This window comes from Bactrocera dorsalis, chromosome 1 (assembly GCF_023373825.1).
Source record: "Bactrocera dorsalis isolate Fly_Bdor chromosome 1, ASM2337382v1, whole genome shotgun sequence".
NCBI lineage: Eukaryota > Metazoa > Arthropoda > Insecta > Diptera > Tephritidae > Bactrocera > Bactrocera dorsalis.
The window spans coordinates 83,698,679-83,725,834 of NC_064303.1; the positions used below are offsets into that span (position 1 = coordinate 83,698,679).

Genomic DNA, 27,156 nt, shown 5'->3' on the forward strand with positions numbered 1-27,156 from the left:
TTATGAATATAAAAAAAAATAAAGTCAATGTGCATCCAAAGGTTAAGGAGATCTATGAAACATTATATAAATAGAAATATGTATATATATACGTATATAACTACATGCATATATATAGTAATAATGTAAATAAGAGTAATAATTTATGTACAGTAACATTTTGCATAAACACGCTTATGCACACCGCCAAGTCCACGAATATACTTACAAACATACATACAGATGGTATGCGTTTGCGTGCAGCACATTTATATACGAAACATTTGTACTATATATACATACATACATACTCGTACATGTATGTATGCAAAGAAAAGCTTGAATAATCACATAAATAACAAAAAAATCAATAACATAGTGAATTAATAATAAAAATTATTGAATTTTAAATAAAAATAATACATACATACATGCATTAATAAAGAAAATTTCGATTTTGCCGCATCCTACGAATCCATATGCCTAACACACATTTGTTAATAATATAATACATACATACTGGTACATACATACATATGGTTATGCTATTTGTACTTCCACACATACGAAAAAGCAGTGTGCGGGTGGCAAATGGTCGCATACCATCATTAAACATTTAGTAAAAACAAAGAAAAAAGACAAAAAAAAATTTAAACGGATATGAAATTAATAAAACCTTGCATACATACAGAACTTTGTCAGTAACATGCTAAGTATGTAATAGTAACCAATTTTGGATCAAAACGTAAAATCTTAAAGATATAAAATTGAAGTATGTATACACTAAATCGTATAAAACGGCATACACTCAAGAAAATAATAATAAATAAAATAACATAAAAACGAGAAGCGAAAAAACACAATGTATAAGCGAAGAAGAAAATAAGATAATAATGATAATGAAATAAAATAGTGAATAGATTATCTTAAAAATAAAATTATTAAAAATATTAACGAATAATTTCACAAAATGGTGATTTGACTTTCATTTGTAGCTTTGTGTTGGGGGAAAATGTTTTATTCAATCTATTTAAATTGTTAGAGAAATCTACAAAAAAAATTCATTCCCATAACAGCGCTTCACATAGGGTTGCGAATTTGTTAATTAAAAAATTTGGGTTACAAATTCCAAAATCGGTACAAAAAATGGAAAATCTAATTTTTAATCCAAGTTGTTGGGGTTAAAAAGTAGATTTTTAAAGATGGGGACTAAAGATTAGATTCTTAATGGTGAATTAAAATTTAATTTAAGATGTTAAAAATTAAATTTTAATTTTTTACTCTTACATAAAAAAAAAAAAATTTACTATTAAATTAAAAAAAATAGAATTTTTAGTCCCGTATTTGGGAATAATTTTGTTTTTCACTACGGTATCTTGGATTAAAAGTTTTAAGAATTATTTTTAATTAATAATCAGAATTTCAGTATCAATAAACTTTATTCATATGTTAATAAAATTAATTTAATTTATGCATTATTTCTAATCTTAACTATACTTAACAGGAAAAGCGTCGTATTTATATCCACCTGAATGGAATTATTCCACTAAAGCAAAATAAAAATACCCTCAAGTTTAACAGTTACAAATTGGTAAATACTATCGTAATTATTGTTATCAATGTATCTTTTAAATGGGTCAGTAAGAAAGATACATCAATAGTTTTGCAATATATAACATTTTATTTCAAATTTCAATTGTATCAAAAAAGCGTTAAATAATTTAGTTTTACATTTTGCAATTCAATTAAACCACTTTATCACTGTATTGTACGGTTAACTCCATCGAAGGCCTCATTTTTGTGGTCGCTTACATTTGGCCGCGCTTCATAGGTGCAAATTGTTACGCCATGGTAATGTGACTCGCTGAACTCACCACGTAGGCCTTTGTATAAGAAATGTGAAAAGTCAAAATTTTTTCATTATAATTAAATTCAATTATCATAACCTCACCAATATAGTAAATTCGTGTCGCATCGTCGCCGAAATTGGAAGGAAAATGCAATGATAAATGATGCACCGAAGAGAATGTGACCACTCTGAGGATACACGGAAAAATTATCAATCAATGAAATGCAAATAACGTAAAATAAAGTGTATTGTAATATTATTAACTACGTTTCTCATCAATTTGTTGTTTTATATATTGCAATTTATTTTTCCAATATTGTACAGCAAAGGCCTTTTAAAACGATAATGAGCAAAACCCTGTTATCTCCATAAGCAGATTTTATTTCGTAAATATAACTAAAAATCGGACACCTTTAAATTTTTAATGGCAAATAAAGTTTGTTTAATACTTTTCTTTCTTAATAAATCTTATTTTATAAAAAAAAATTATAAATGAATATATATATATAACATATGTACTTTCCACTTACTTTGGCGAATATTCAATTTCTCCTCGGGGATCTCTAGTCAGCTCAAATTCTTGGTCAGCCTTGGCTCGTGCATCATCAAATGTCATTTTAGGACGATTTTTAAAACTAATAACATATTTTGTTGTGCTTATTCGATAATATAACATTATAAATTTCGTTTGCTTACAGTCTCACTTTGTTCGGATGTGTATTGTCATTAGCGCCCACAATTATAATGCCTTTCAGCTTTATGTTACCGGTAAATGGTATGTTGAAGAGTAACTCTTCATCAGCATCACTTTGTACGAACTGCGTTTGATGTAATAAAATTGACCTTTTAGTTACAACCACGTAAAAAATTTAAAGACTTACATCCGCATGATTCAAGCGATTTTCATAAGCTTTGAACACTTTCTTTCCGCTTCCTTCGAGTTCTTCGTTCAGACACTCCAAATTGTCCATATCAATTTTTTTGAATAGTGAATACTCGATACCCATTTCCAGAGCATGGTCGACATCAGTGGCTTCATGACCACAATCCTGTCCGTGGTTGTGCGAGTGACCGTGTGGCATTGTGTCTTCTTTTATTAACGAGTTTAAATAATTTTAAAAATTACTAATCACTTTTTCTTATAAATAAACAGTGCTTCTTAAATGCAATGTTCATTCACAATAGAGCAATCACAGCTGATTTAGCTTCCTGCTTAGTGATGTGCTTCAAACGGGTACTTTAAAAACTTGTAAAATGCTAAAAAGCTTGTACACGTTTCGCAGCATCACTGTTTTTTTTAATTTACTTTTTAATTAACCAGATTTTGCCATGAAAATATTTTTAGAATACTTGTATAATAAGAAACGCTTGGTTTATTATCATGATTCAATTATATAAGGTTGTCTCCATAGAGCAAAATCAACAACTTGTCAAACGTTTTTATCATGATCGATAAATCCGGGAAAGACTTAACGCAACTGTCTTTTTACAGACCAGTACTGTCAAAGATGTCTCTTTTTCTTTATCTTTTAATACAAATCCGACCAATACGGGTTTCCTTAAAATGCTGCTAGCCCAGCGGGTCGCTGCTGACCAGACGACTTTTTTATTACTTAAATTTCTAAATTTGTGATATTTTTCGAATGGAAAGACGGATTCGATTAATTAAAAAAGTTATATAAAGGTATGCAGCAGTTTTGAATATGAAGAAATCAGTTTTGATAAGCATAAATATTAAGGTACAAATAAAGAGCTTTTACAGAGGCGACATTTTAATTTTCTTTTTATAATAGAAGAATACTTTTTGTGAAGTAAAAGAGGTTTTAGCCATGTGTGGAAGTTTACGCAAGTGAAAAAAGTTCTCTGAGCGTCATTTACTTGGGAGTGGTCAGAAACGATTCTTTTACATATAGCTAAAGCAGCTCACAACTTCCGGTCTTAGACCAAGAAAATACCCTCTGGGTAGCCAAGAGGCATCCGTTTGAAGGCGAGATAAATTGAGAAAGCGAAACATTCCCTCCGCAGAGTTGTGCACAGGATTAGGGATCCGGCACCTAAAAAACACTACCAATGAAATGAAGAAAACAGCCTTGGATGAGAGACCCGCCTTTGATGACGACCATTGCAAGCGCATGTACTTTGAATGTCCGGTACCCTAATTGAGAAGTTGCCGCAGCCCAACTGGTTAATTCCAGCGTAAGAGTAAATGCTGACATCATGCGACGACAAGGACTGCGGCGCGTAGGTCCTTGTGACAATTGCTACAGTGACCATATAAAGGAGCGGAAATTCGGTGTGGAATTTGTAGTGGGAGAGTGACTCCGTTGCCGAATCCTGGCATTTACCCAGGTGGATGAACGTCTTCTAGCCACAATTCGTAATAAAGATAAGTTTTTCACCATATCGTCCACGCCCCGACGGAAGAGATGAACGTTGTGACCAGATATGTCTTCTAAGAGCGCTTGGGGCGCACCTATGAGAGCTGCCCCCGCCATGATGTCCAATTCGTGCTTGGCGATTTAAGGGTGGTAAAAGAAGGTATCTTTGGCACTACGGTCGGTGAATTCAATCTTAATGACGAAACTTTCCCAAGTGGATTGAGGTTGATCGACTTCGCCGAGGCCAGAAATATGGTTGTCTGTAGTACTAGTTTCTAGCATAGAAAAATTCATCACGCTACCTGGCTGTCTCCGGATCGAAAAGCCACCAATCGGATCGATCATGCTGTGAGAGACGCAAGACAAGTCTCCAGTGTTTTAGACGTGCGTGTGCTCCGAGGTCCTAGCATGATGTGGATTATTATCTTGTTGCAGCGAAGATATGCACCTGTCTCTTTGCAACAAAAAAAGCACGTTAACAAACACAAGGAAGGTTCGGTGTTGTGAAGCTGCAATCACAACAGACAGCCGAACTATTTTCTACTCGACTTACTTTCCTCCAGGGAACTGTGTGGCGGCATTTTAAGCTCATTACGAGCAGCTGCAAACGAAGCTATTGGTTTTTGGAAAAGACAAAAGAAAAGCTGGTACGATGAGGACCCTTATCAAAATGTAAACAAGAGTTTATGTGAAATTTCAATTAAGGGATCGTTTCAGTGTGATCCTCATTGATTTTTGAGATTTTTTTATGTTGAAATTAACTAATCGGTCCGTTTTTCATAAATACATATATTCATGACGAATACAAAATAGTTAAATAAATTGTTGAAATTACATGTAAAGGAAAAGGTCCTGTACGATGTCCATGATCGCGGCCGCAGTTTTGGTCTAAAATAAAAATTTAAAAAGGACGATTAATCTGCAGGAAATCGCGCATGCTCTCAAGAAATACAACTTTATTTATTTGAATCTTGGTGTACAAGGGGCTTTCCAAAGTAAACAGGACTTAAAAAAAAGCATGTCGAACGAGTGTTTTAGCTCGTTGGCCGGTGTGGCCGCCAGTATGCCGGTGCAAGTTTTTTGAGTGGCCTAACGCTTTCCTTTCATGGGCAAATGCATTTTTTCGAAAAGGAAGAAGTCGCACGGTCCCATATCAGGTAAATACGGGGAGTGGTTAATGGCTAAAATGTGATTTTTGGTCAAATAATCGGTCACAAGCATCGATCGATGAGACGGCACATTATCGTACAACAAACGACAACTTTCATCAACCGTGCACACACCTCTCGTAAGCCCAAATGTTCGGTCAAAATGCGATAAATCGATGTTTTGAAGATGTTGAATTCCATTTCCATAAATTTCAATGATGATTTCGGCTGGTAAAAGTTCCACCAATTTTAAAACAAAATTTAATGTTGGCTCTTTGTTCGAAGCTCATTTTCGTACCGATAACACAAACATACTGACACTTAAAATGCAATAACTTTACTTCCAATCCATGAAATGTCATGAAATTTTCACTAGACAATCGATAAAGATAGCAGATTCTAACGCACCAGTCGACATATAGATGGCGCCACCAGGGGGCGCTAAATTCATAAAGCCCTGTTTGCTTTGGAACGCATCTTGTATGTACGTACTTATATTTTTACCGACGTCAAACTAAAAATTGTCACCATTTTGTGCGCTTTTGGGTTGACTTTTAAGTACGGAAATAAAGGACCTATTTCATGGGACCTGGTTTCATGCTAAAAACAAGTATCAGCGTGGTTTTATCTTCTTTATTGTTTTATTATTTATATTATGTTTTGTTTTATTGTTAACAAACTATCGAATTTCGTGTTAATATAAAATTGTTTACTTAATATTGCTACAGTTATAAATTCATGTCACAATTGGAGATACTCTCTCTCGCACATTTTCAGTTTGCCGTTTGACATTTTCAGCACATTTTTTGTTCGAGATATTACGTAATTGAGTTTTGGAATATTTTTGTTTATTTGCCATTTTTACTTTCACAATTTTTGTTCTAATTTTGCATCAATCAATTTTATGTATATGACGATATGTTAATGTTGTTGCCTAAAGTTTTTAGCAGAATGTTTTCTAGCCTTTCGTCTTCATGCCCTCTCAAGTACTACTACTATAGTTATATAACATGTGTTTGTGTATGCTAGGACATAATATTAGAGAAATCCATTGAATCACTAATGCGAAGCACAAGGAAAGTTTCCACACTACTGAATGAATTTTTAGCAGATTTCCTAATTTTTACTTGCTTTTAATTGATTATTTCTTATTAGATTTACACGATTAGCTTGCTTATGAGTTCAAAAATTTCAAGTTCATGCTATCGAATTTCTAATAGTTTCCTCATATAAATATGTATGTATCTATGGACCGTGAATTATCTGTTTTAATATAGTCTGTTGTGGTATACTCTTAAATTTCACTCTTCGTTAATTTGCTTTAGCATCTCTCTCCATCCAGTATGTTTTAATTAAATACGCACTTCACTTCACAAGATTTCGATTGAAAATTTACAAACTTATATTAAAAAAGGTTCGAGCGATAACATAAAATTAACAAAATACAAATCAATCTATACACAGTGGCGTTGATGGGGCCTGCTCCTTCTCCTCCTCCTCCTACTTGGCGCCACATTTACGCAAGTAATATGTGTGTACGCATATTTGCTTCCCGAAAATATAACCTCAAATACTACGTATTATTGGAATACTCCTTATTTTATATATGTTTTAACCAATGTAAATAATTTGAATTTCATTCAAATTAGCATCTATTGTGGAAGTTCAAAAATCTGGACGGGTAGTGCCTTCGGCGTTATAATCTCGTCATCGAACTCATCATCCTGATCACCAATAATGTAGTCGCCATTTCGTTCTGCCGGGAAAAGAAAATAAGAAGAAATATAATCTCATAAAAGCACTTTGCTCTGAACACTGTAGACTTACGTCCACCACCGCCACCACTACCGTTGGGGTCAGATCTCGTTTTCGTCGGCTTCGAGACGTATTCACGTAGCAAATGAGCGTAAAGTATGTCGTCGATATAGAACATTGTTCCTAAATTATAGACGAATACTTCGCTTTCGGTAATTTTAGCGTTATTGACGCTAGTTGCATTGCTTCCTGGATTACGGGTGATCTTAATGTGGCCACCACCAATTGTTTCGAACACCTCGTTATCACGTAAATCACGATCATACAGACGTCCGCGTACAAAGTGATTGAGTAACATCTTGATGCCACGTGGAGACGCCTATTAGGGTTAATGGGTAAAGGTTTGTGTTAATACTTACAAATGATAATTGATTTATACCTACCATTACATCGTCGGATAGTCTGTCGAAACCAAGTCGTTCAAAAGCTTTGTCCTCGGGCACGAAGAAGGTGTAATTGGCACCAGAGACATGTGGCGCTATTTCGGCGTTGTTCAAGTATCTGTAAAGAAATGTGATAAAAAGTCAACTATTGCTACGAACACACACGACAAATAAGCAGGTATAACACTTTCGTCCCCTTAACGGTAGTTTATAAGGGTATTAAATATTGTTTAGTATTTGAGTATATAGTAAATGCTTTTACTTATTTTTATCATCAAGATAGTTTGACTGGAGCCTGTGGCCTCAACTTTAAGAGGTCGTCATAATCGTCGAGTCAGATGAACAATTGAGCGTCGAGTGGAAAAATTTCAATCCACAGGCACAGTACAAAATGTACCCGTGCCAGTGGGACAAAGAAGTGCCTATAGTGCCGAGAATATTGCTGTCGCTAGTGTATCAATTGAGGAAGACCCAAATCAGTCTCTCACTCGTCGTTCTCAAGCTTTGGGCATCTCTGCGATGTCGTTTTGGCGAGTTTCGCGAAAAAAGGCCTAAATTCTTACAAGATCAAATTGACGCAAGGATTGAGACCGCTTGACCACAAGCATCGTCGTATGTTCGTGAATTGGCCTGAGCAAAAACTTGGAAATGATCCGGATTTTTCCAGAAAAATCGATTTCAGCGATGAGGCTCATTTATGGCTGAATGGTTTCGTCAATAAGCAAAATATGCGTTTTTGGTTAGTCAGCAATCCACACGTACTCAATGAGTCACCATTGCATCCCGAAAATATTACGGTTTGCTGCGGTTTATGGGCCGGCGGTGTTATTAGGCCGTACTTCTTCCCGTTGCTGTTAATGGGAATCGCTACCGCTCAATAATACCCGAATATTTTTGGCTCGATTTAAGTGACATGGATTTGGACAATATGTGGTTCCAATAGAATGGCGGTCCAGTTAATTTGCCCCTCGGTTGTGCGATTTGACCCTGTTAGACTATTTTCTGTGGCTTACGTCAAGTCTATGGTCTATGCCAACAAGCCAGTGACGATTGATAAACTTCTTACGAATATCGAACGTAAAATTGCAGCAGTATCGGCCGATTTATGCTTGAAAACCGTTAAAAATTGAGTTCAGCGTCTGGACTTCTGCAAGAGTGCCCGTGGTAGCCATGCAAAGGAAATCAAATTCTATACATAATGGCATCGAATGTACTTCACAGAAATAAATAACTTTTGTAGAGTTCTTATTGAAAAACTCGGTATAAGCTGCTGGGTTAAGAACAAAGCGATTGAGAATCTCCTGAATCCAATTGACTGAGAGGAACTTTTATATTAGGCAAGTCATTGTTTATTTAGTAGTAGACCTTCCTCACAGTGACTCAGACAATGAAACAGTTGCTGCCCATCTTTGTGGGAGAGTTCTGTAGAAGACACAAGGACCCGTTCAGAAGCAGTGAGTTCCCATACACTACATGTTCTTTGTACTATAAATCAGACCGTTTGATTCTGACACAACGTTAAGCCAAAATTATATGATATTTGAACCTTCAAATAAATCTTTATACCTCTGACTATATTTTATTGGTAATCCTCAACAGTTCGCGTTAAGAAAGTAGATAGAGGTTCATTCATAATCGTGAACTTTGGGGGCAGGCTATCTTAGCTACACATATATACCTCCAGTTTAAATGTTTGCGACTGTGCTCAACATTAAAGAACAACAGCGCCATTACCTTGTGATTTGAGTAAATCTAGGGTCGCGCTCCAATGCCAAAAATGAGTGCGATAAAAACTGCGCGCCAAACCATGGGAAGGCCAGAAGTGGTGGTGTCTCTTTGTCCTTGTGCATCTGCATGAATATATATGTAAATTAATACACGCACACACTCCGTTAATGATTTTGCTGCTTTACTTTACCTGATGCAATTTGGAGACCACAGCTTCTGACACAAACAAAACCTCGGAGATTAGGAACACTTGATTGCCATTTACCAGTGCATAGTCCGACATAATAGATACATTGTTCACAGTTGGACTAGCTGAAAGAGAAGCGAGAGATGTTACATTTCAGCAAACTGATGCCAGCCAAAAAAAGGAAGAACACAAACTGTGTAATTGCACTTACGATGTCCGCGGAAGACCACATTCTCGCCGCCCATAGTTCGCACCACCATCTGGTCGGCGTTCTTCACTTCGGCCATGCGCAACGGATGTTGTGTGGGCAGGAAGTGGTTACGCAACACACTCTCGGTAAACTCATGCACGCTGAATGGATAGAAGCCCCAGTCGATGGGATGCCAACGTTGAAAAGCATTGTCGGACGGTATGAGTATCGTGTAGGAACCGTCGTCCATTATCTGTGTGAGATTGCTTTTGGAGAGGAAATGCTGAAAAACTTTGGTGCCACTTTTCATGCTGTTGAGGAAGGACATCAGTGGGCTGGACTTGGACTCTTTTAGTATGGGCTCGATTTTGGCGTGCGTTGTGGTGGTGTTGCGCATCTCCAAACGTTGTGGTTCATTGTAACGACTACAGATTGAAAGTTCAAGTGTGTATGTGAGAAAAGTTTTGCGAACTTTTAGTTTATTTTAGTGAAATTGGTATTTCGTTTTCAAGCACTCGTAAACAAGTTTGCACTTACCTATTCGATTCTTGTATGTTGCGTTTGGAATAGGGCGATTTCCGGTCACCAAGGTAGCCATCAATTGCAATAGCCATTAAGTTATCGTTCAAGCGAATTTTGTACAAAACGAGATAACCATTTAGTAACCACAAACTATTTTGTGACTTTTCCACTTTATATAAGTGGATTTTATGACCGTTGCCATTGCCGTAGACATCTTCATCGGCAAAGTTATCATAGACTTTTCCAGGCACTAAATGCTCCAACATGAATTCTTTAAGTCGTGGCTTTTCGATGGTACGTACATCGATTTTGGGTATAATCATGGTAAACTGAGTGTCTGTTGAGTAAATGAGTTTTTTTAAGTATTGATTTTAAAAAATAGATATTCGTATAAGATAGGTTATACTGGCCGGTGGCCACGTCATACATTGACAAACTGGTCCTTCGTAATAAGATATTCATATAAGGTTTCAGTGTTACGATACAGAAAATAAATGTTTTTGTACCATCAAAATTAGTATAATATTTAACTAATTCATAGGAATGTATTTAAATATGCCCATTCGTCCTTCCGTTTTGTATTGAGAAACTTATAAGCTTTAAGTGCGCAATTTGTGCACTAAAACCATTTTTACAATCTGGATGTAACCAAAAGTTCCACTAAGAATACAAGGAGCTTTCCAAAGTAAACAGGACTTAAAAAAGAAGAAATGGTTCTTTTGGCAAAATCAATTTATTTTGTACAAAATAGTCCCCTTCTGCTTCAATACAGCACGGTCCAAAAGCATGTCGAAAGAGTGTTTTAGCTCGTTGGCCGGTGTGGCCGCCAGTATGCCGGTGCAAGTTTTTTGAGTGGCCTAACGCTTTCCTTTCATGGGTAAATTCTATTTTCCGAAAAACAAGAAGTCGGACGATGCCATATCAGGTGAATACAGGGAGTGGTTAGTGGTTAAAATGTGATTTTTCGAGAAATAATCGCCCTTCGAATGTTGGATTCTGAGCAATTTTTGGTCGTCAGTCACTTTTTTTCCAGGTTGGTATGACTGTCAGTGACATCTGTGGGAAATGTCACCTCAAAATAATCATAAGTGTTTAGTATACGTTTGTTTTTCTGAAGTACATAAACTTCATTCGTCGATTTTTGCGATGAGTGAAATTATTCAATTTCATTAAATTGTGCGTGCGAATCAAATTTCTTGTACTGAAACCTTCAGACTGTTGGAAAAGGTCTTTGGTGATAATTATTTGTCGGGAGCAAGTGTTTCTGATTGATATAAATTATTCAAAGAAGGCTGAGAACGTGTTGATGACGAACCACGTCCAGGACGACCATCTACATCAAATGATACTCAACACGTCAATAAAAAAAGAAGTAGAACTCGAGAATCGACGATTAGCTGTTAAAGATTTAACTGGCATCGTTGAAATATCGGAAGGATCAGTGAAAACCATTTTGAAAGGTTTAGGCCTAAGGTGTAAGTAAGCACGATTGGTTCCAAAATTACTAAATGTTTTCGAAAAACAGCGCCGCTTTAACGTCTGTGAAATAATGCTTTCCAACTACCAGTGTGTCAGGAAATATATTATTACTGGCGATGAGTCTTGGATGTACGCTTACGATTCGGAAACAGACGATCTATCGTGACAAAGGTGAGGCGAAGCCGAAAACCACGTCAAAAGTCAGGATTATGTTGTCAGTTTTCTTATACAATATTATCTCCGCTAAAAATGTTTTAGAGTCTATTGAAGACATTAAACGTTAATCGTTATGTGTATCGAACGATAGTCCGAAAATTGACTTTAACACCTGTTTTGAGGAAAGGAAAAAATGTTGGGTTAAGTGATTTGGCGCCAAGGTAGATGATTTTGAGGGGTACGACATTATGAATAAAGTTTTACTATTTTTTGATCATAGTAGTAAGCCCTGTTTCACAGAAGTGTCCCTTGTATTCGTACAACTTAAAAAGGGTTCGTCAAGTGATGTATATTTTATGACAATAATTTTCAATAGCTGACCTTTATTGCCACACTGTTTTTAATTTTTGACATTATTACGAAAGAAATGTTTAATTATCGTCCCAGGACTTCGGGAATAAAATGATGAAAATAAATTCGGGAAGAAGAAATTTAATAAAGGTAAGGTTAAAAATATACAATATTAGGTAATTACTTATATATTTTTCTCATTTTAGGCAGGAGGGTGGAAGGTCACTGGGTGTTGGGGATGATTGAGGATGGGAGCGACGATCTGCGGCTGGAGGTATGCCCAGGAAATGTTAGGTCTGTGGAGGTGCTCATACTCCTGATTAAGAAGCATGTTGCGCCAGGAACAATAATAAGCACGGATTGCTGGAAGGCGTACGATGGTTTGGCGAATCACGGGTATGAGCACAGAAGAGTAAATCATAGCGATCCGGACAATCCATTTGTGGCGGTAGATGGAACACATACGCAGAGAATAGAATCCCAGTGGCGCGTAATTAAAAGATGTTTTGCGAGGGACAGCTACAACAATCCCGAAAACTCCACGGATTTAATTTTGGAATATGTTTGGTGGAAAAATGTGGCAAACAAGCACGATGACCCATTTGTAAAGCTATTAGAGGCAATAAAATTTATATACAAGCCTTAATACATGTTTGGTAATTAAAATGGTAGTAATTTTCAACTTTAAACGCGAATATCTCGAAGACTATGGAGATGTACTTTGAAACCTATCCATCTATTTTATAAATCGACTACAGGGACGTCGAGGTTCTCTTTATTTTTGAAAAAAAGTCATTCGAGGTTATGTTTGACGAATATGAAGGCTGGGGCATCACTACATTACAGGTCTAGGGTCTATGGTAACTATCTTTCATTCTTAATCTCTTCTTGAAATATTCACAACTTCTGCCTGTATTTGTAATCTAACTGCGGATAGTATTTATCGAACAGTTTACTATACTATATGCTCACCTCTTTTAGGTTTATAACCATAGAGCTCCAGTACGGGCATGCCGTCCTCCATGAAACGCTGCACCTGCTGCCATTTTTCCGCGTCGACGCCCTCGGCCCTTGGACGCTCATTGGCCAATGACTTGACATCTGGTATAACTTTGTTCTCGATATATTTGATATTCTTCAATGCTGGATCCAATTGTGCGGCAGTACCGACGTCGGCACCATCGGCAGACACGCCGCCAATCGCTGCTGCACAGATCAGCACCATTACGGTGACGCTCGTCGCCGACGGGCGCCCGTAAATTTGATTGCTCATTTTCTATAACTCACACGCGTTGGAATTATTTCCTCAACCGATTTGTGCGTATTGAGAATCTTTTTGTTTTATTTTGTTATGTTAATTTAATTCACCGTTTTTGACAAGCGAAATTGTTAATGGAAACACATGTACTTGTTGTTGCCTTTTGCAGTTATTTTATTGTTATGGCACTACTAATTTGTTCATTATTGCGCAGGCGTTGCAATTGCTGAGCTGAAGAATGGGCGCGCGCTTCTGTCGCCTTACATCGCTATATTTGCTGTGAAGACAAAACAATGACAAATGTTTTAGCTGATTTTATTGTCTGCATATATTTAGCGCTTGACGCTAGAATACTTAAATCAAACCATCAAGTGGTGTTGGGTATTAGTATGCCGCGCAGGCAGGCGTTTGTGCTGGCACGCGGTTGGGAAGCCGAAAACGTTTTGTAGCGAGCGACTTTCAAATCGCAAACTGTTGTGATCACATCAAGAAAATATTTTGTATAGTGGCACACGACGCAACAACACAAAACAACAATAAAATTAGCACAAAATAACTACTGAAAATTTTCCGGAGTTTTTGCCAGCCGCCAACCGGTTTAGTTGGCAGTCTTTCGCTTTTGTCTAGCAAAGTTTTCCCAAATTGCGCACTCGCCACACAGTGTGCTTGGTGCGCTTTCCCACTTTAGACCGAGTTGCCGTCATTAACGGAGTTGTCGTTTCGGCTTCTGCGGCTTTTTGTGTGTCGATCGGCGAGCACTTGCAATAGAAGTACGACTCACTCGTTACCAATAACGTTTGTCTCCAGAGTGTGCTACTTGGTTCATATGTTTTTCTGCGCAGCACTCATGTGTTGTGTAAGACTTGTCACCGACGCACGCGAATGGTATTTGAAAAGCTTTGTTATGTCAATCACGTACATATATAAATGACAATTACAATAATAGACAAAAATGCAATATTTGAGCGCGTAAATAGCGAGCTGCTCAAATGTACAGGTGGTAAGAATTTATGGCGCGAATATCATGAAAGATCTCTTGCGGTTAGTAGACAAGTTGTTAACAAAAATTAATAAGTAGTAAGAGAGCTGTTACCTAACGAATATTTTTCAATAATAGTTTGTAGCTTGCCGAGATAGAGTCCGCCATTACAACATGGAGATGTACTCTACTAATAATTGTTCAGATTAACATAAATAGGAATTCCTCAGTTGTACTGCCGATTCTACTGTGGTCACTTGTAGGAAACGAGCATCTGAAAGAAGAGCACGCAAACTGAGAGCGTATGCAGGCAACATAGCTATAAGTTCCTAAACGAGTAGCGTGATGAATAGCCTCCAAAAATTCGAACACCTGCAATCCGGTTATGAACTCTTTACTAAGTGGACCAAGATCTCAACCTCCAAGGGTATAGCTAACTACTAGGGATCATAACAAGTACCTGGGAGTAATTTTGAATAGTAAACTGACGTGGAAACTGAATGTGGAAGAGAGGGTGAAAAAGACCTGTGGAGATCTCTAACCCTGTTCTAAGACGCTAGGATCATCATGAGGTACGTTACCTGTCCTTATGAATTGGCAGCATCTTGATTTGTGGTGGACCGCTGTCAGTATAAATCATATAGGAAACCGTTGGAACAAACACAGCTCGCCAGCGAAATCAGCTGCAGGTTTGACGGCGTTAAGTGGATTTTTTAAAAGACCCTTTGAGCATAACTCGATAAATACGGAGTAGGTGGATGAATCCTTTATCAGAGAGAGAATATTATAAGTCACTCTAAACGAAGGTGGACGGCAAAGTAGCGGTGCTTTGAACATCAAAAATGGCTGATGAATTGGACGCTGGGTTCTATTGCGCGGAGCTAGATCTCAGGCGATCATTTAAGTTGCCGGAAAACTGCAATATCTTCCAGGCAGAAGCCTGTGCGTCCAGGAAAACTGTTGAGATAGCTGATAACGCTGAACACGATATAAAGAAGCGGCAGATAATTTACTTAGAATTAGGGAGTTAGTAGATAAAGTGGCTGGCAGAAGCGGCTGCATATATGTATACTGTGTTCCAGCCCACAAGGGGTTTCGAGAAATGAAGTAGCTGGTGATATTGCCAAAAGTACCATTCGCTTGGAAGTCACAACCTACTGGCATTAACGATGACACATGAAGAAAGTGAAAGGAAGTAGATATGAGCGAGATGCTGGAACACGACGAAGGAACTGGAGAAAGCATCAGAATTAGATACCTAGTCACAATTATAAAAATATTATATGGAAATTCATACTTAATTTTACATTCATTTTCTCTTTACATTTGTATCGACTCCCGGAAGTCGATTGAGGACCACTCAAAAATCGATGAACTTAATAAAATTCACAAACTCACTAGAGCTGTCCAATTTCTTTTTAATTTGAACACTGGAACACCGGGTGAAAACAATCCAATCGCAGTAGAAATTTAAAATTTTTTTCATTATCCTCCTCCATGCTTGGCATTCTGTTTCTGTTTCTGAAGGCACAATCTCATGAGTCCTTACCATGCTACTTAATTTCCTTTTCAATTAAAGTAGAAGCATTTTCGTTTTTGTCATATTATCTCAAAATAGTTTTCAGGTCCTATCACGATGTAGTGTTCCAGAACCCGAGCTGCTCCTCTAACAACCATTGAGTCAAAAAATCATTGAAGGAACTGAATCTTCTTTTCAGAGATCAAGTCGTCCACTATTTCAATTATTTCTATACCTACATAAGTATGTACTTATTTGGCTAGGTATGGGTACCTCTTATTAAGAGTTCCAATAAAATGGTTGAAAGTTTCGAACAGTAGAACTCAGCGAAAACTCGGCTAAACATCTAACAAAAAATTCTTTTTTGGCAATGTTGACGAAGCGTCTACGTTTTGGCTAGGCAGCACGTCAACAAAAAACTTGAGTCGTCAAACAATGAAAGCTATGTACTATATGTAAGTACGAGTACACGCAACGAGCTTGATCACATAAAACTAGAAATAAAATAGTATGCAAACGGGATTAATGAAAGAGAATAGTAAATAGAAGAAGAGCAAAACACTTTACGAGATAAACAAATAATCACAATGCCGGACGGCAGAGTACAAAAAGTGGGGTCGGAGATGGCTGCTGCACGGGCAGACGTCACGTTGAGCAGAATGGTTGAGTGGCCACTTAAATTTGATCGCATACAAGGCTGTTCGGGGACAGTTGGGCCAGCGCCGCAGCGCAGGTCATGTCGTCCATTTGTTAGATGTGTGCTGGATGTATTTCAGGCACACATACTCGTATGTACATACCGTTAGTTTTCGAGCGTAGTTTAGTAAGAGCGTCATGTGCATATAGTTACTTATGGACCATATTAGATGTGTGGGTGTTGGTGCTGTTATATGAGTAAAGTCTGCACCAAAGTGCTGTCTTATTTAGTTGTACATATATTTATATATTTGTGCACTAGTTGTTCGTGCTTGTGATTATAGCGGAACAGCGATAAATTAAATGGATTTAAATTGAAGATGATGCCACAATGAAATTAACTGCGTAAATATTTTGATAAAATCGCAATTAGCAGCGCGGAGCACTCTTCGTGATAGACATTAAGATTCGATTTCAACAAGATTTTTGAATTTTGGATTAATCCGTTTTATTTCACTGCAAAGTGCACTTCAAGCACAATTAAAGCTTTCGGAAACCGCGTTCACTTCCGCAACTTGCATGTGCAACGGTAAATTGCCACTGAAATCACGGTCTGTCCGTTGCCTACAGTCGCAGTAATCAAATCGAAAGCCTGCCTGCCACTGCAATGCACTCCTTCACTCTAACGGATGCACTCGCCCGCACCCGCCGTTGGGCATACCTACGTGGAGTAAACATTCAACTGTCGGTCGGACAGAAGGTGGTGCGCCTTTTTACACCAATTACACCCAATTTTAATTTTAATTTCAATTCGCCTTTCACAATTCAACATCCAATTTAAATGTTCAATTGAATTCTATTTGCACTGCTTCTTTTTCTTGCGCCTCGGTTCTGCTTCTTCCTGCACTTCCACTTCAATTCACTTAATAACACTGCTTTCGTTTGCGTTTTGTGTCCGCCGTTCAGATTTTTTCGTCGTCCGCGCTCAGCAAATTCTCAATTTGTACTGGCCGCGCGTCAGTTGCGCTGCCGTTGTAGCGGCTCACGGCTGGCGGCTACCGTGCGTTCCAAATTATGTCCATATGTAGATACTTGTGGGTACAAGTTTTGCTTATGGGGCTGTGGCGGTGGCGGTGACGGCGACGATGAAGGTGTTGTGGCAGCGCTGGTCAGCGCTCATTATTCATGATTATGCCTTTGCGAAATTGTGTAACCGAAAAAAGTCGCGCTTCTATGCAAGTTCGCCAGTGACTGTCAGCATGCCTGCTTTGTCTGTATGACGGTCTGTCAGTGTAGTTGTCTACGCGGACGATCCCACAAGTACGTGGCTTACAAAAGAACGAACCTCCTCATTCTTGGTCTAGAGAACACGGTAGATGGGGTTTCGAACTGATGTTCGAAGCCTTATACGACTATGGTGCCTGAATCTAAAAAGTGCTCTTACGGTTACGCTTGTTGTCCAAATTGAGATGCCTACTACCTCAGATGTCTCTTCTACCTTTGATCGGCATGCTTGTAATATTAGATCGTAGACTCTTTCACGTTATCTTTCGTTATAATCGTGGTTTATCTAAAACTAACGTGACCACGTTAAAATTGGTGATATTAGAAGTTGACTCACCGTCTATAGCACCCAAGCGCTCTTTGATTTCCCTACACGTTTTTTTTCCAAAAGCAGGAATCGAATTGCCGAACAGTATTGGATCTTTCTTGCGCGGCCAAAATTAAGCTACGATTCCGATTCACCTTAAATTTTGTAACCGTCGAATACGAGTATTTATCGGTGTGTTTCAGAGAAGCTTTCATCATTTATCAACGCAAAATAACGTAACTGACGTCGCCTGTCCGGCCGGTGTTGACTGCTTCGCTTGCTGGTCTGTGGGCGCTGCTGTTCAGCGGTCCGCCGTCCCACCTCTACTGATTTATTGTTGGCAATCTTCAATTATGGCATATCAGGTTTTTCAGCGTTCGCTTGTAGCAATCAGCATCATAGCATAGCGGATAAAAATACCGCAACTGCGTTGCAACATCAACTGTGAACACTGACTGAAGGAGAGATTGTTATCACTCCACCGTTTATCAACGCGTTGTATAATAATAGAGTGCGTCTGCATTCCCGTTCTTATGTGACAAGTGCTGCAGCCGCACTGCTGGCCGTCGCCGCTGTTTAAAATGCAGTTCACGTTCGCACATTTTTCGACGTCTATTTTTAGTGAAGTTGTGCGCTGGAGTCCGGTTGGGCGCTCAGTATGTTGGACCACACTTAAGCCACTGTTTCATTCTAGACAATCGCCCTTGCCTTCTCGCGTCCACAATCTAGAGTAGCTCACAAACGCACCGTGTTCTTTGCCTAATCGCCCGCTCATCATCGTGGCAGGGTCGAAATGTGCGGAAAGTTCGTTGTATATTAAAAGTATTGTGTGAGGAATAGACGCTTAGTGAATCATAATGATGATGAATGTGGCGGTAATAAACAAACTTTTATAGTCCTATGATCTCATTTTCGTATAAGGCATAATATTGTATACTCGTATTAATGAGCTTATGGAACTTTCAAAATATTTATGTGTGCATTGGTGCGTATTTTACTGTGTGGTGAATAAAAAATAGCGAAAATATAGTAATAAAGGGCTTAGCTTTGGATGGAAGCTAGTAAATACTTAAAAATGCATCTTTTTCGTTATCGTTTTGAAATTTTGTAAACGTCATTTTCTCTTCAAAAAGCTGCTAATTTTTCGGAACTGCAAATATCGGACCACTATAACTTATAGCTGCCATACAAACTGTATGGAACACACTGTATTCACATTTGACAATGTATCTTCACAAAAGTTGGCACAGGTTATTTTCTAAGATAAGAACGTAATATACGAAGTAATTGTTCAGATCGGCTCCCTATAGCATATAGCTTCCATACAAACTGGGCACATAGTTACTAAAAGAAATACCACTGTGAAGGGTATATTAGCTTCGGTGCAGCAGAAGTTACAGTTTTTTCTTGTTTTAAGATACGTTTGGGATTAGAGAACAAAAACAAATTTTAAAAATCGAAAATCGCTTTATTGTTGATCAAAATATTTTCTATTTGAACGTTTGAACCAATTTTCGAAACCCTTTTGACACTCTGATTAAGGGGTTTATAAAATATGAGATTTGAACGCATCAACTGTCCTTCAGGTGTCGAAAAACCTTAACCTCTTTGTTTATCTTCAACATAAGGGAATAAAAAGAAGTCATTCGGTGCCAAGTCAAGACCATGTGGTGGATTACTTCAACAAATTAGCTGCAGTTGTTTCAGTCGATGTGTGAGCGTTTACATTGTCGTGGTAAAGAGTGATCTTGCGCACAGCATCAGTAATTTCCGGAACAATAACTAATTTTGGAAAACCTTTACAAAATCCCGCTTGGAGTGACCTGCGTCCTCGTATGGATTCACCATACCATCGATAAACACTGGTTTGAATTAGGTTAATTTGTGTACTCTTGTTGAGTTAATCCACGTTGAAAGTTGTAAAAAATAATCTTGCGAAAATGTTCAAGACTTAATACCATTTTTTGGTCAAAAAGAATATTTTAAGTTACTGTAAAGAACACAAATAGCACTTCTATGTCAAAACGTTCTCAGAATGCATACCATCAAAAATATCAAACTTTACTATAAAATTGTGAGTTTCCAGATTGCCACCTGCCTGCCCTAGTGTTGATCCCGAATAAAAAATGCAACCAGTATATACATATGGTATAAAGTCAACTGGAAGTTCGAAAGTCTTTCTGGTATATATGTACATATATGAGAGCTGAGGAAAATAATGAACCGATGTAATCGATTTTCACGATATATCATTTAAAAAAATGCTCTCTGTCTAAAGTTATATTTCGATAACGTAATGTGCCCTTGATTTATATACTGTAAGGTGAAGGATTGTGATCAATTTTGTCCTTTTCACAATGTCTTTGACTAGGTTGAGTTGTTACAAACTACTGTTGGGTGAATATAATCGAAGGTATTTAAATGTCAGTCAGTCAAAAACCTTTGCTTCTTTCATTGCATTTCATGTTAAGTTGCGATAATTTTGTCTTTTTGAAACTCATCATTTTAACAACAATCATCGTTTAAAACACCGAAGTAGAATAATAATTTCAGTACTATCAGTTGATGATTTAGGTGTTAACTTCACTAAGGACTGATTCTGGTATTTCATACTACTAAGTATAAAGGGTGATCCATTTCGAGGTTCGCTATTTTTATAAAGAAAAAACACAGAAATTTAAATTTAATGGGAAATGTTTATTATCATTCAATTTTGAAGATGTTGGCAGCGGCTTCGTCTCAGATAGTCTATCCATTGAGTCCGATTTACGATGACTCGTTCGTGCATTTCGACTGGTAACTGGCGAATGAGACACGTGAAGTTTTGCTCCAAGGCCTGAATCGAAGCCGGATTGTCCGCATAGACTTTAGACTTTGCATATCGCCAAACGAAAAAGTCAAACGATGTGATATCACACGATCCTAATGGTCTATCGGCCGGCTCAAAACGCGAAATTATTTGTTCACCGAAGTGTTTTCTCAATAAATCCGTTGATTGATGCGATGTATCCACTTCCCATACATCGCATCAATCAACGCCTTGTTGAAAACAAATGTCGTCGACGATGGCCCTTAACAGTTATGTTATCACCGGCATAATTTTTGACGAAATATGGACTGATGATTCCACCGGCCCATAAGCCACACCAAACCGTTTTTTCTAGATAAAATGGCAGTCCTTGAATTTCTTCAGGCTGCTCTTCGCCCCAAATGCCGCCATTTTGCTTGGTTACATACCCATTGGGTAGGTTGAGCGGCTTCAGGTCTTGCACAATATGTATTTTGTATGCTTTTAATTAAAGATTTCAACGTAAAATGCATCATGTCGTTCCATACGTTAGTCTAAGTTGCTGCGAACTTCGCCGAATCGACTCTCCAAGGTCTTCGTCTACACTCTCAGCAACGGTTGCTATATTTTCTTCACTGCGTGCTGGAGTGGTCTATTTGGTCGAATATTATCCAATAATGAATGCTGGGTCTCAAGATGCGTGATGGTGTTGCGAATAGTAGTTATGTTCAGTAGGTCGGTTATGGTGACCATAATTTGAGCTAAGGGCGCGAAACACATTTACAGAACGTGAATTTTCATAATAAAGTTGAACGTTTTGTAAACGTTGTTCAGGCTTAATACTTTCCATGATGAAATGCCACACAATACTGAATAAAACAAGTAAGGAAGGGCTAAGTTCGGGTGTCACCGAACATTTTATACTCTCGCATGATAAAGTGATAATCGAGATTTCATTATCCGTCATTTACATATTTTTCTATTTTGGTTCCTAATGTATATATTGTACTATACAGAGAAGGCATCAGATAGAATTCAAAATAGCGCTATATTGGAAGAAGACCATCCCTCCATATTTCGTACATGTCATTTCATTGAAATCGGTCGAGTAGTTCCTGAGATACGGTTTTTGGGCCATAAGTGGGCGACGCCACGCCCATTTTCAATTTTTAAAAGAAGCCTGAGTGCAGCTTCCTTTTGCCATTTCTTCGGTAAAATTTAGTGTTTCTAAGGTTTTTTGTTAGTCGGTTAACGCACTTTTAGTGACTTTCAACATAACTTTTGTATGGGAGGTGGGCGTGGTTATTATCCGATTTCTTCCATTTTTGAATTGTATATGGAAATGCCTGAAAGAAACAACCCTATAGAGTTTGGTTGACATAGCTATAGTAGTTTCCGAGATATATACAAAAAACTTATTAGGGGGCAGGGCCACGCCCACTTTCCAAAAAAAATTACGTCCAAATATGCCCCTCCCTAACGCGATCCTTCGTGCCAAATTTCACTTTAATACCTTTATTTATGACTTCGTTATGACACTTTATAGGTTTTCGGCTTCCGCCATTTTGTGGGCGTGGCAGTGGGCCGATTTTGCCCATCTTCGAACTTAACCTTCCTATGGAGCCAAGAAATACGTGTACCAAGTTTCATCACGATATCTCAATTTTTACTCAAGTTACAGCTTGCACGGACGGACGGACGGACAGACGGACGGACAGACAGACATCCGGATTTCAACTCTACTCGTCACCCTGATCACTTTGGTATATATAACCCTATACCTGACTCTTTTAGTTTTAGGACTTACAAACAACCGTTATGTAAACAAAACTATAATACTCTCTTTAGCAACTTTGTTGCGAGAGTATAAAAATACAACAGTTTGAGACGACTCGCGCGTGATCTGTCAAAAAAGACTATAGAAAAGAATACCTTTATTTGGATCACCCATTACTTACACTATACAGGAGGTTATGAAAATGTCTACAAGTCGTGAGCCCCAGTGTTAGAAGACTGGTATATTTATTACGAGAAACAGGTAACTTAAGACGGCTCATAGTAGTACTGGCAAAACATCTCTAGTTCACAAGCTGCAAAGAATGACGGTGATAGTTTTTATACTCTCGCAACAAAGTTGCTAAAGAGAGTATTATAGTTTTGTTCACATAACGGTTGTTTATAAGTCCTAAAACTAAAAGAGTAAGATATAGGGTTATATATACCAAAGTGATCAGGGTGACGAGTAGAGTTGAAATCCGGATGTCTGTCTGTCCGTCCGTGCAAGCTGTAACTTGAGTAAAAATTGAGATATCATGATGAAACTTAATACACTTATTTCTTGGCTCCATAAGAAGGTTAAGTTCGAAGATGGGCAAAATCGGCCCACTACCACGCCCACAAAATGGCGGAAACCGAAAACCTATAAAGTGTCATAACTAAGCCATAAATAAAGATATTAAAGTGAAATTTGGCACAAAGGATCACATTAGGGAGGAGCATATTTGGAAGTATTTTTTTTGGAAAAGTGGGCGTGGCCCCGCCCCCTATTAAGTTTTTTGTACATATCTCGGAAACTACTATAGCTATGTCAACCAAACTCTATAGAGTCGTTTCCTTCCGGCATTTCCATATAGAGTTCAAAAATGGAAGAAATCGGATAATAACCACGCCCATCTCCCATACAAAGGTTATGTTGAAAAACACTAAAAGTGCGTTAACCGACTAACAAAAAACGTCAGAAACACTAAATTTTACAGAAGGAATGGCAGAAGGAAGCTGTACCCAGGCTTTTTTTTAAAAATTGAAAATGGGCGTGGCGTCGCCCACTTATGGACCAAAAACCATATCTCAGGAACTACTAGACCGATTTCAGTGAAACTCGGTTTATAAAATTTTTTTTAACACCCTGATGACATGTACGAAATATGGGCGAAATCGGTTCACAACCACGCCTTCTTCCAATATAACGTTATTTTGAAATCCATCTGATGTCTTCTCTGTATAATACGAGTAGGTATATACATTAGGAACCAAAATAAAAAAATATGTAAATGACGGATAATGAAATCTCGATTATCACCTTATCATGCGAGAGTATAAAATGTTCGGTGACACCCGAACTTACCCCTTCTTTACTTGTTTGATATGGGACTGTACTGCGTCATTTGGAGTGAGGTCTGCTGTTAAAATAGTTGGTATTATGAATAAAGGCTAAGACCGTAAAATAGTACTGCATCATTTGTCTATTACTGTGAAAACGTTCCGCCTCCTCGGGAGACAAATCATTTTCTAACAAGATCTTATTATTCACACAGCGAAAATCGGGTAAATATTTGTATGGTTTATCAGAAACTTCTTTAGCTATGTAATCAAATGTTTATAAAAACTATTGTACGGCTACGATTGTATGTTTGCTGTCATATTTCGTATAATTAGTACGATCCTATTGCAATTTTGAAAAATTGTGTATACAAAAAGTTCAATAATGATGGAGGAATTGACAAAGCCATTTAAACTCTGCTTAGGTATTTTGTTTCTATTCTTGATGGTTCATCTAGATTACCATTGCACAACTGTTAAAATCCCTACAATTGAGGAAACGCTAACCTTTTGGCAGGGCGAAGGGGTCACTAGATCTTTTCCAATTTACTTCGGACCGGAATGTTTTTGCGAGTGTGAGTGTTAGTTGCAGAGCAGAGCTCGCCAAGCTCTCGTGGGGTCCATCCGTCCAGTAGTAAACACCAGGTATACAGCGGAGCCCCGACTTTATCTCCTGATGATACTGGGACAGAAATAACTTTTGATAAGCTCATAAGTTTTATATTTTAAGTAAACCATAGGAACCCATAGTCTTATCAGGAAGTAACTTAAAGTCATTGATAAGTTTGAAGTACAAATCCTTCTAAATGAAGATTTGCCTTTATTACATACACTAAAAAGTTTATAACAAAAGAGAAATATGTTGATAAATTCTTACGGTTCTCCTTAATAAGTTTTATGATTTTGGAAAGTTATTCAAGTCAGCCAGTAAGGAATTGAGCGAGTTTTTTTTACCTGCTCCGAGCGCACAGCAAACGGCACTGGCAGGTGTTCAAATTTCTTGAGTTTAACCATTTTTAGGTTATAAATAATGTAGGTCATTATTTCCAAGGCCATTTTTTTTATATAGGGCAAATGAAGAGCAAATGTTACATATTAAATAGGTTCCCCTTGCTACTGCGATCCTCTATACTAAATTACAGCTTTATGTCTTAATTTAGTTTAGTTATGGCACTTTGTATGTTTTCGGTTAATGGCTATTTGTGGGCGTGGCAGTGATCTTATTACGCCCATCTGCAAACTCGTATTTTTTTGTACTACGGAACCCACAACGTTTCATCGAGATATCTCAAATTTTACTCAAGTTACAGCTTGCACGGACGGACAGTCAGACAGTCAACCGGATTTCAACTTTTCTCGTCATCCTGATAATTTATAAATATGTATGTATGTATGTAACCCTATATCTGACTCTTTTAGTTTTAGGACTTACAAACAACCGTTATGTGAACAAAACTATAATACTCTCCTTAGCAACTTTGTTGCGAGAGTATAAAAATGGCAACTATGATCCGTTATATATATATTTTCCCGTAGTTCCTAGGTGGAACATAGGGCTGTTATATAACCAGTTAATGTTTATAGCCTTTAATTTGCAAATTAGATTTTAAAATCGATTTTTGTTGTGTAAGTCCATAAATACTTCGTAAGTAATTTTCATCATTGTAATCAATTGATTTGCTTTGTAACATTTTCACTACAATTCCACTGGCTCGAGCTCGTAAAAAAGCCGGCACATTAAATTACTCGAACAAATTCGTGTTTACATAAATACGCAGCTGCTTCGGCTGCGTTCGTTCGAGGCTTTTTTGCACAGCATATCTCAAGTAATTTTACTACGATTTTTCGAAGCACATTCATGACTACTCGTACATACAAATGCACGTGTGTATGCGCGTGGATGTGCGGATGTGCGGGTGCGGTGAGTGGAAGCACTGGCCGAGTGAATGGCAGCTGAAATGTGTATCCGGTGCGATAGCAGTGGGCAGCTGGGCGCACAGGTGGCCAGCATTGACCAGTGTTTACTGCGAGCTACTTGCCACCACAATCAATCGCAGCGCCACGACGAGCATATTTCGGCGCCATATGAGTGAGTAACTGTAAATGCACGAGCACTACAGAATATAGTGAATATATGCAGCGCTAGTATGTAGCTTGGGAAAATGTATCTGTTTGTGCAGCTCAAATCGTAAAAGCTATACATATGAACATATGTATATGTGTGTATCGAATATCAAATTTTCCGCAATTAAGTAACGCGTTTTTAGTTGGAAGCGATTGTGGTTGGCTGCAATCTAACGGCATGTTACACTAATTAGCACAAATTCCTTTTTGAAACCAAACAATTTTCACTGCCCGATCGATACACTTGTAACGTGTGTGCGATTTTTCGGTGCTACGCAGCACCACTTGCCACCAACATTGCTGCCACATTACGCAAACACAGCACAATTAATTGCAAAACCACAAGAGTGGAAAATATTAACAACAAAACACATACGCACAGCTAATAAGGAGCGTTTTATTTGCTTTTTCAGCGTTTGTTTGCAAGCGATTGCAAAAATTTCGTACGCGTTGTGCGGAAAGTCGCGTCTGTTATGCCGGAAAATTTACAACGAATTGAAGCTATCAACTCAGCGCTGTTCGGTCCCTGCACGAATTTAGCTGGCTGGCTGACCCTTCCCTCCGCCAAACGATAAGATAGTAAGCGCTCTGCAAAATGACTGCAATGTTGCTGTTATTGTTGTGATCATTGTTGTTGTTGTTGATTTGTTTTTGTAGCCGCCTTCATTCGTAGTAACAATGGCACAAAAGAGCGGCTGTCTGTGTTGGCTACAAATGTTATTATTGCTATCGCACTGTGTTTGTTGTCGCACGTAGGGGTTGCTGCCACTTCGGGAGCCTACAAATCAATCCGTCTCCGAAGAGAGCAATGTTGTTTCTTTTCTGAGTTTTACCCTTCTGGTTTTCTAATATTACCATTTTTAATATATATAAGCGAATAAAGTGCAAAGAAATTGTGTTGTCGTAAATGTAATTATTCCTGGTCTATTGTCAGCGACTCTCCAAAAAAGTAACGGGACGAAATTTTGGTACTACACATAAAATTTCTATTATTCGT

At 38.0% G+C, this 27,156-nt stretch overlaps 2 protein-coding genes across 9 annotated transcripts; both read right to left on the minus strand.

Annotated features, from left to right (window-relative positions):
* Nucleotides 1-1,650: 1,650 nt before the first annotated feature.
* On the minus strand, nt 1,651-3,010 carry LOC105222050 (PITH domain-containing protein GA19395). Its single transcript, XM_011199230.4, has 5 exons — nt 2,710-3,010; nt 2,525-2,646; nt 2,359-2,463; nt 1,931-2,016; nt 1,651-1,862 (listed from the first exon to the last, which is right to left on the minus strand). The coding sequence occupies exons 1-5, from the start codon at nt 2,908-2,910 to the stop codon at nt 1,738-1,740; spliced, it is 639 nt and encodes a 212-aa protein (XP_011197532.1). The 5' UTR covers nt 2,911-3,010; the 3' UTR covers nt 1,651-1,737.
* A 2,963-nt stretch (nt 3,011-5,973) lies between these two features.
* On the minus strand, nt 5,974-26,695 carry LOC105222049 (uncharacterized). Of its 8 annotated transcripts, none has more exons than XM_049447392.1 (9): nt 26,540-26,694; nt 13,138-13,700; nt 10,195-10,516; nt 9,679-10,082; nt 9,471-9,592; nt 9,287-9,402; nt 7,553-7,670; nt 7,182-7,488; nt 5,974-7,110 (listed from the first exon to the last, which is right to left on the minus strand). In XM_049447392.1, the coding sequence occupies exons 2-9, from the start codon at nt 13,436-13,438 to the stop codon at nt 7,007-7,009; spliced, it is 1,794 nt and encodes a 597-aa protein (XP_049303349.1). In that variant the 5' UTR covers nt 13,439-13,700; nt 26,540-26,694; the 3' UTR covers nt 5,974-7,006. The 8 variants fall into 8 exon arrangements, with proteins under 8 accessions (XP_049303349.1, XP_049303345.1, XP_049303339.1 ...); XM_049447388.1 differs by lacking the exon at nt 26,540-26,694 and adding an exon at nt 17,283-17,581; XM_049447382.1 differs by lacking the exon at nt 26,540-26,694 and adding an exon at nt 17,279-17,581.
* Nucleotides 26,696-27,156: the final 461 nt, after the last annotated feature.

Excerpts from the sequence above, each read along its gene's own strand:
- LOC105222049 (XM_049447377.1), bottom strand. The coding sequence starts at position 13,438 with ATGAGCAATCAAATTTACGGGCGCCCGTCGGCGACGAGCGTCACCGTA. Across the intron at positions 9,403-9,470 it reads TGGTCTCCAAATTGCATCAG|ATGCACAAGGACAAAGAGAC; the intron begins GTAAAGTAAAGC and ends ATATTCATGCAG. Across the intron at positions 7,489-7,552 it reads GACTATCCGACGATGTAATG|GCGTCTCCACGTGGCATCAA; the intron begins GTAGGTATAAAT and ends TAACCCTAATAG.
- LOC105222050 (XM_011199230.4), bottom strand. The coding sequence starts at position 2,910 with ATGCCACACGGTCACTCGCACAACCACGGACAGGATTGTGGTCATGAA. Across the intron at positions 2,647-2,709 it reads ATCGCTTGAATCATGCGGAT|TTCGTACAAAGTGATGCTGA; the intron begins GTAAGTCTTTAA and ends CATCAAACGCAG. Across the intron at positions 2,017-2,358 it reads GAAATTGAATATTCGCCAAA|AGTGGTCACATTCTCTTCGG; the intron begins GTAAGTGGAAAG and ends GTGTATCCTCAG.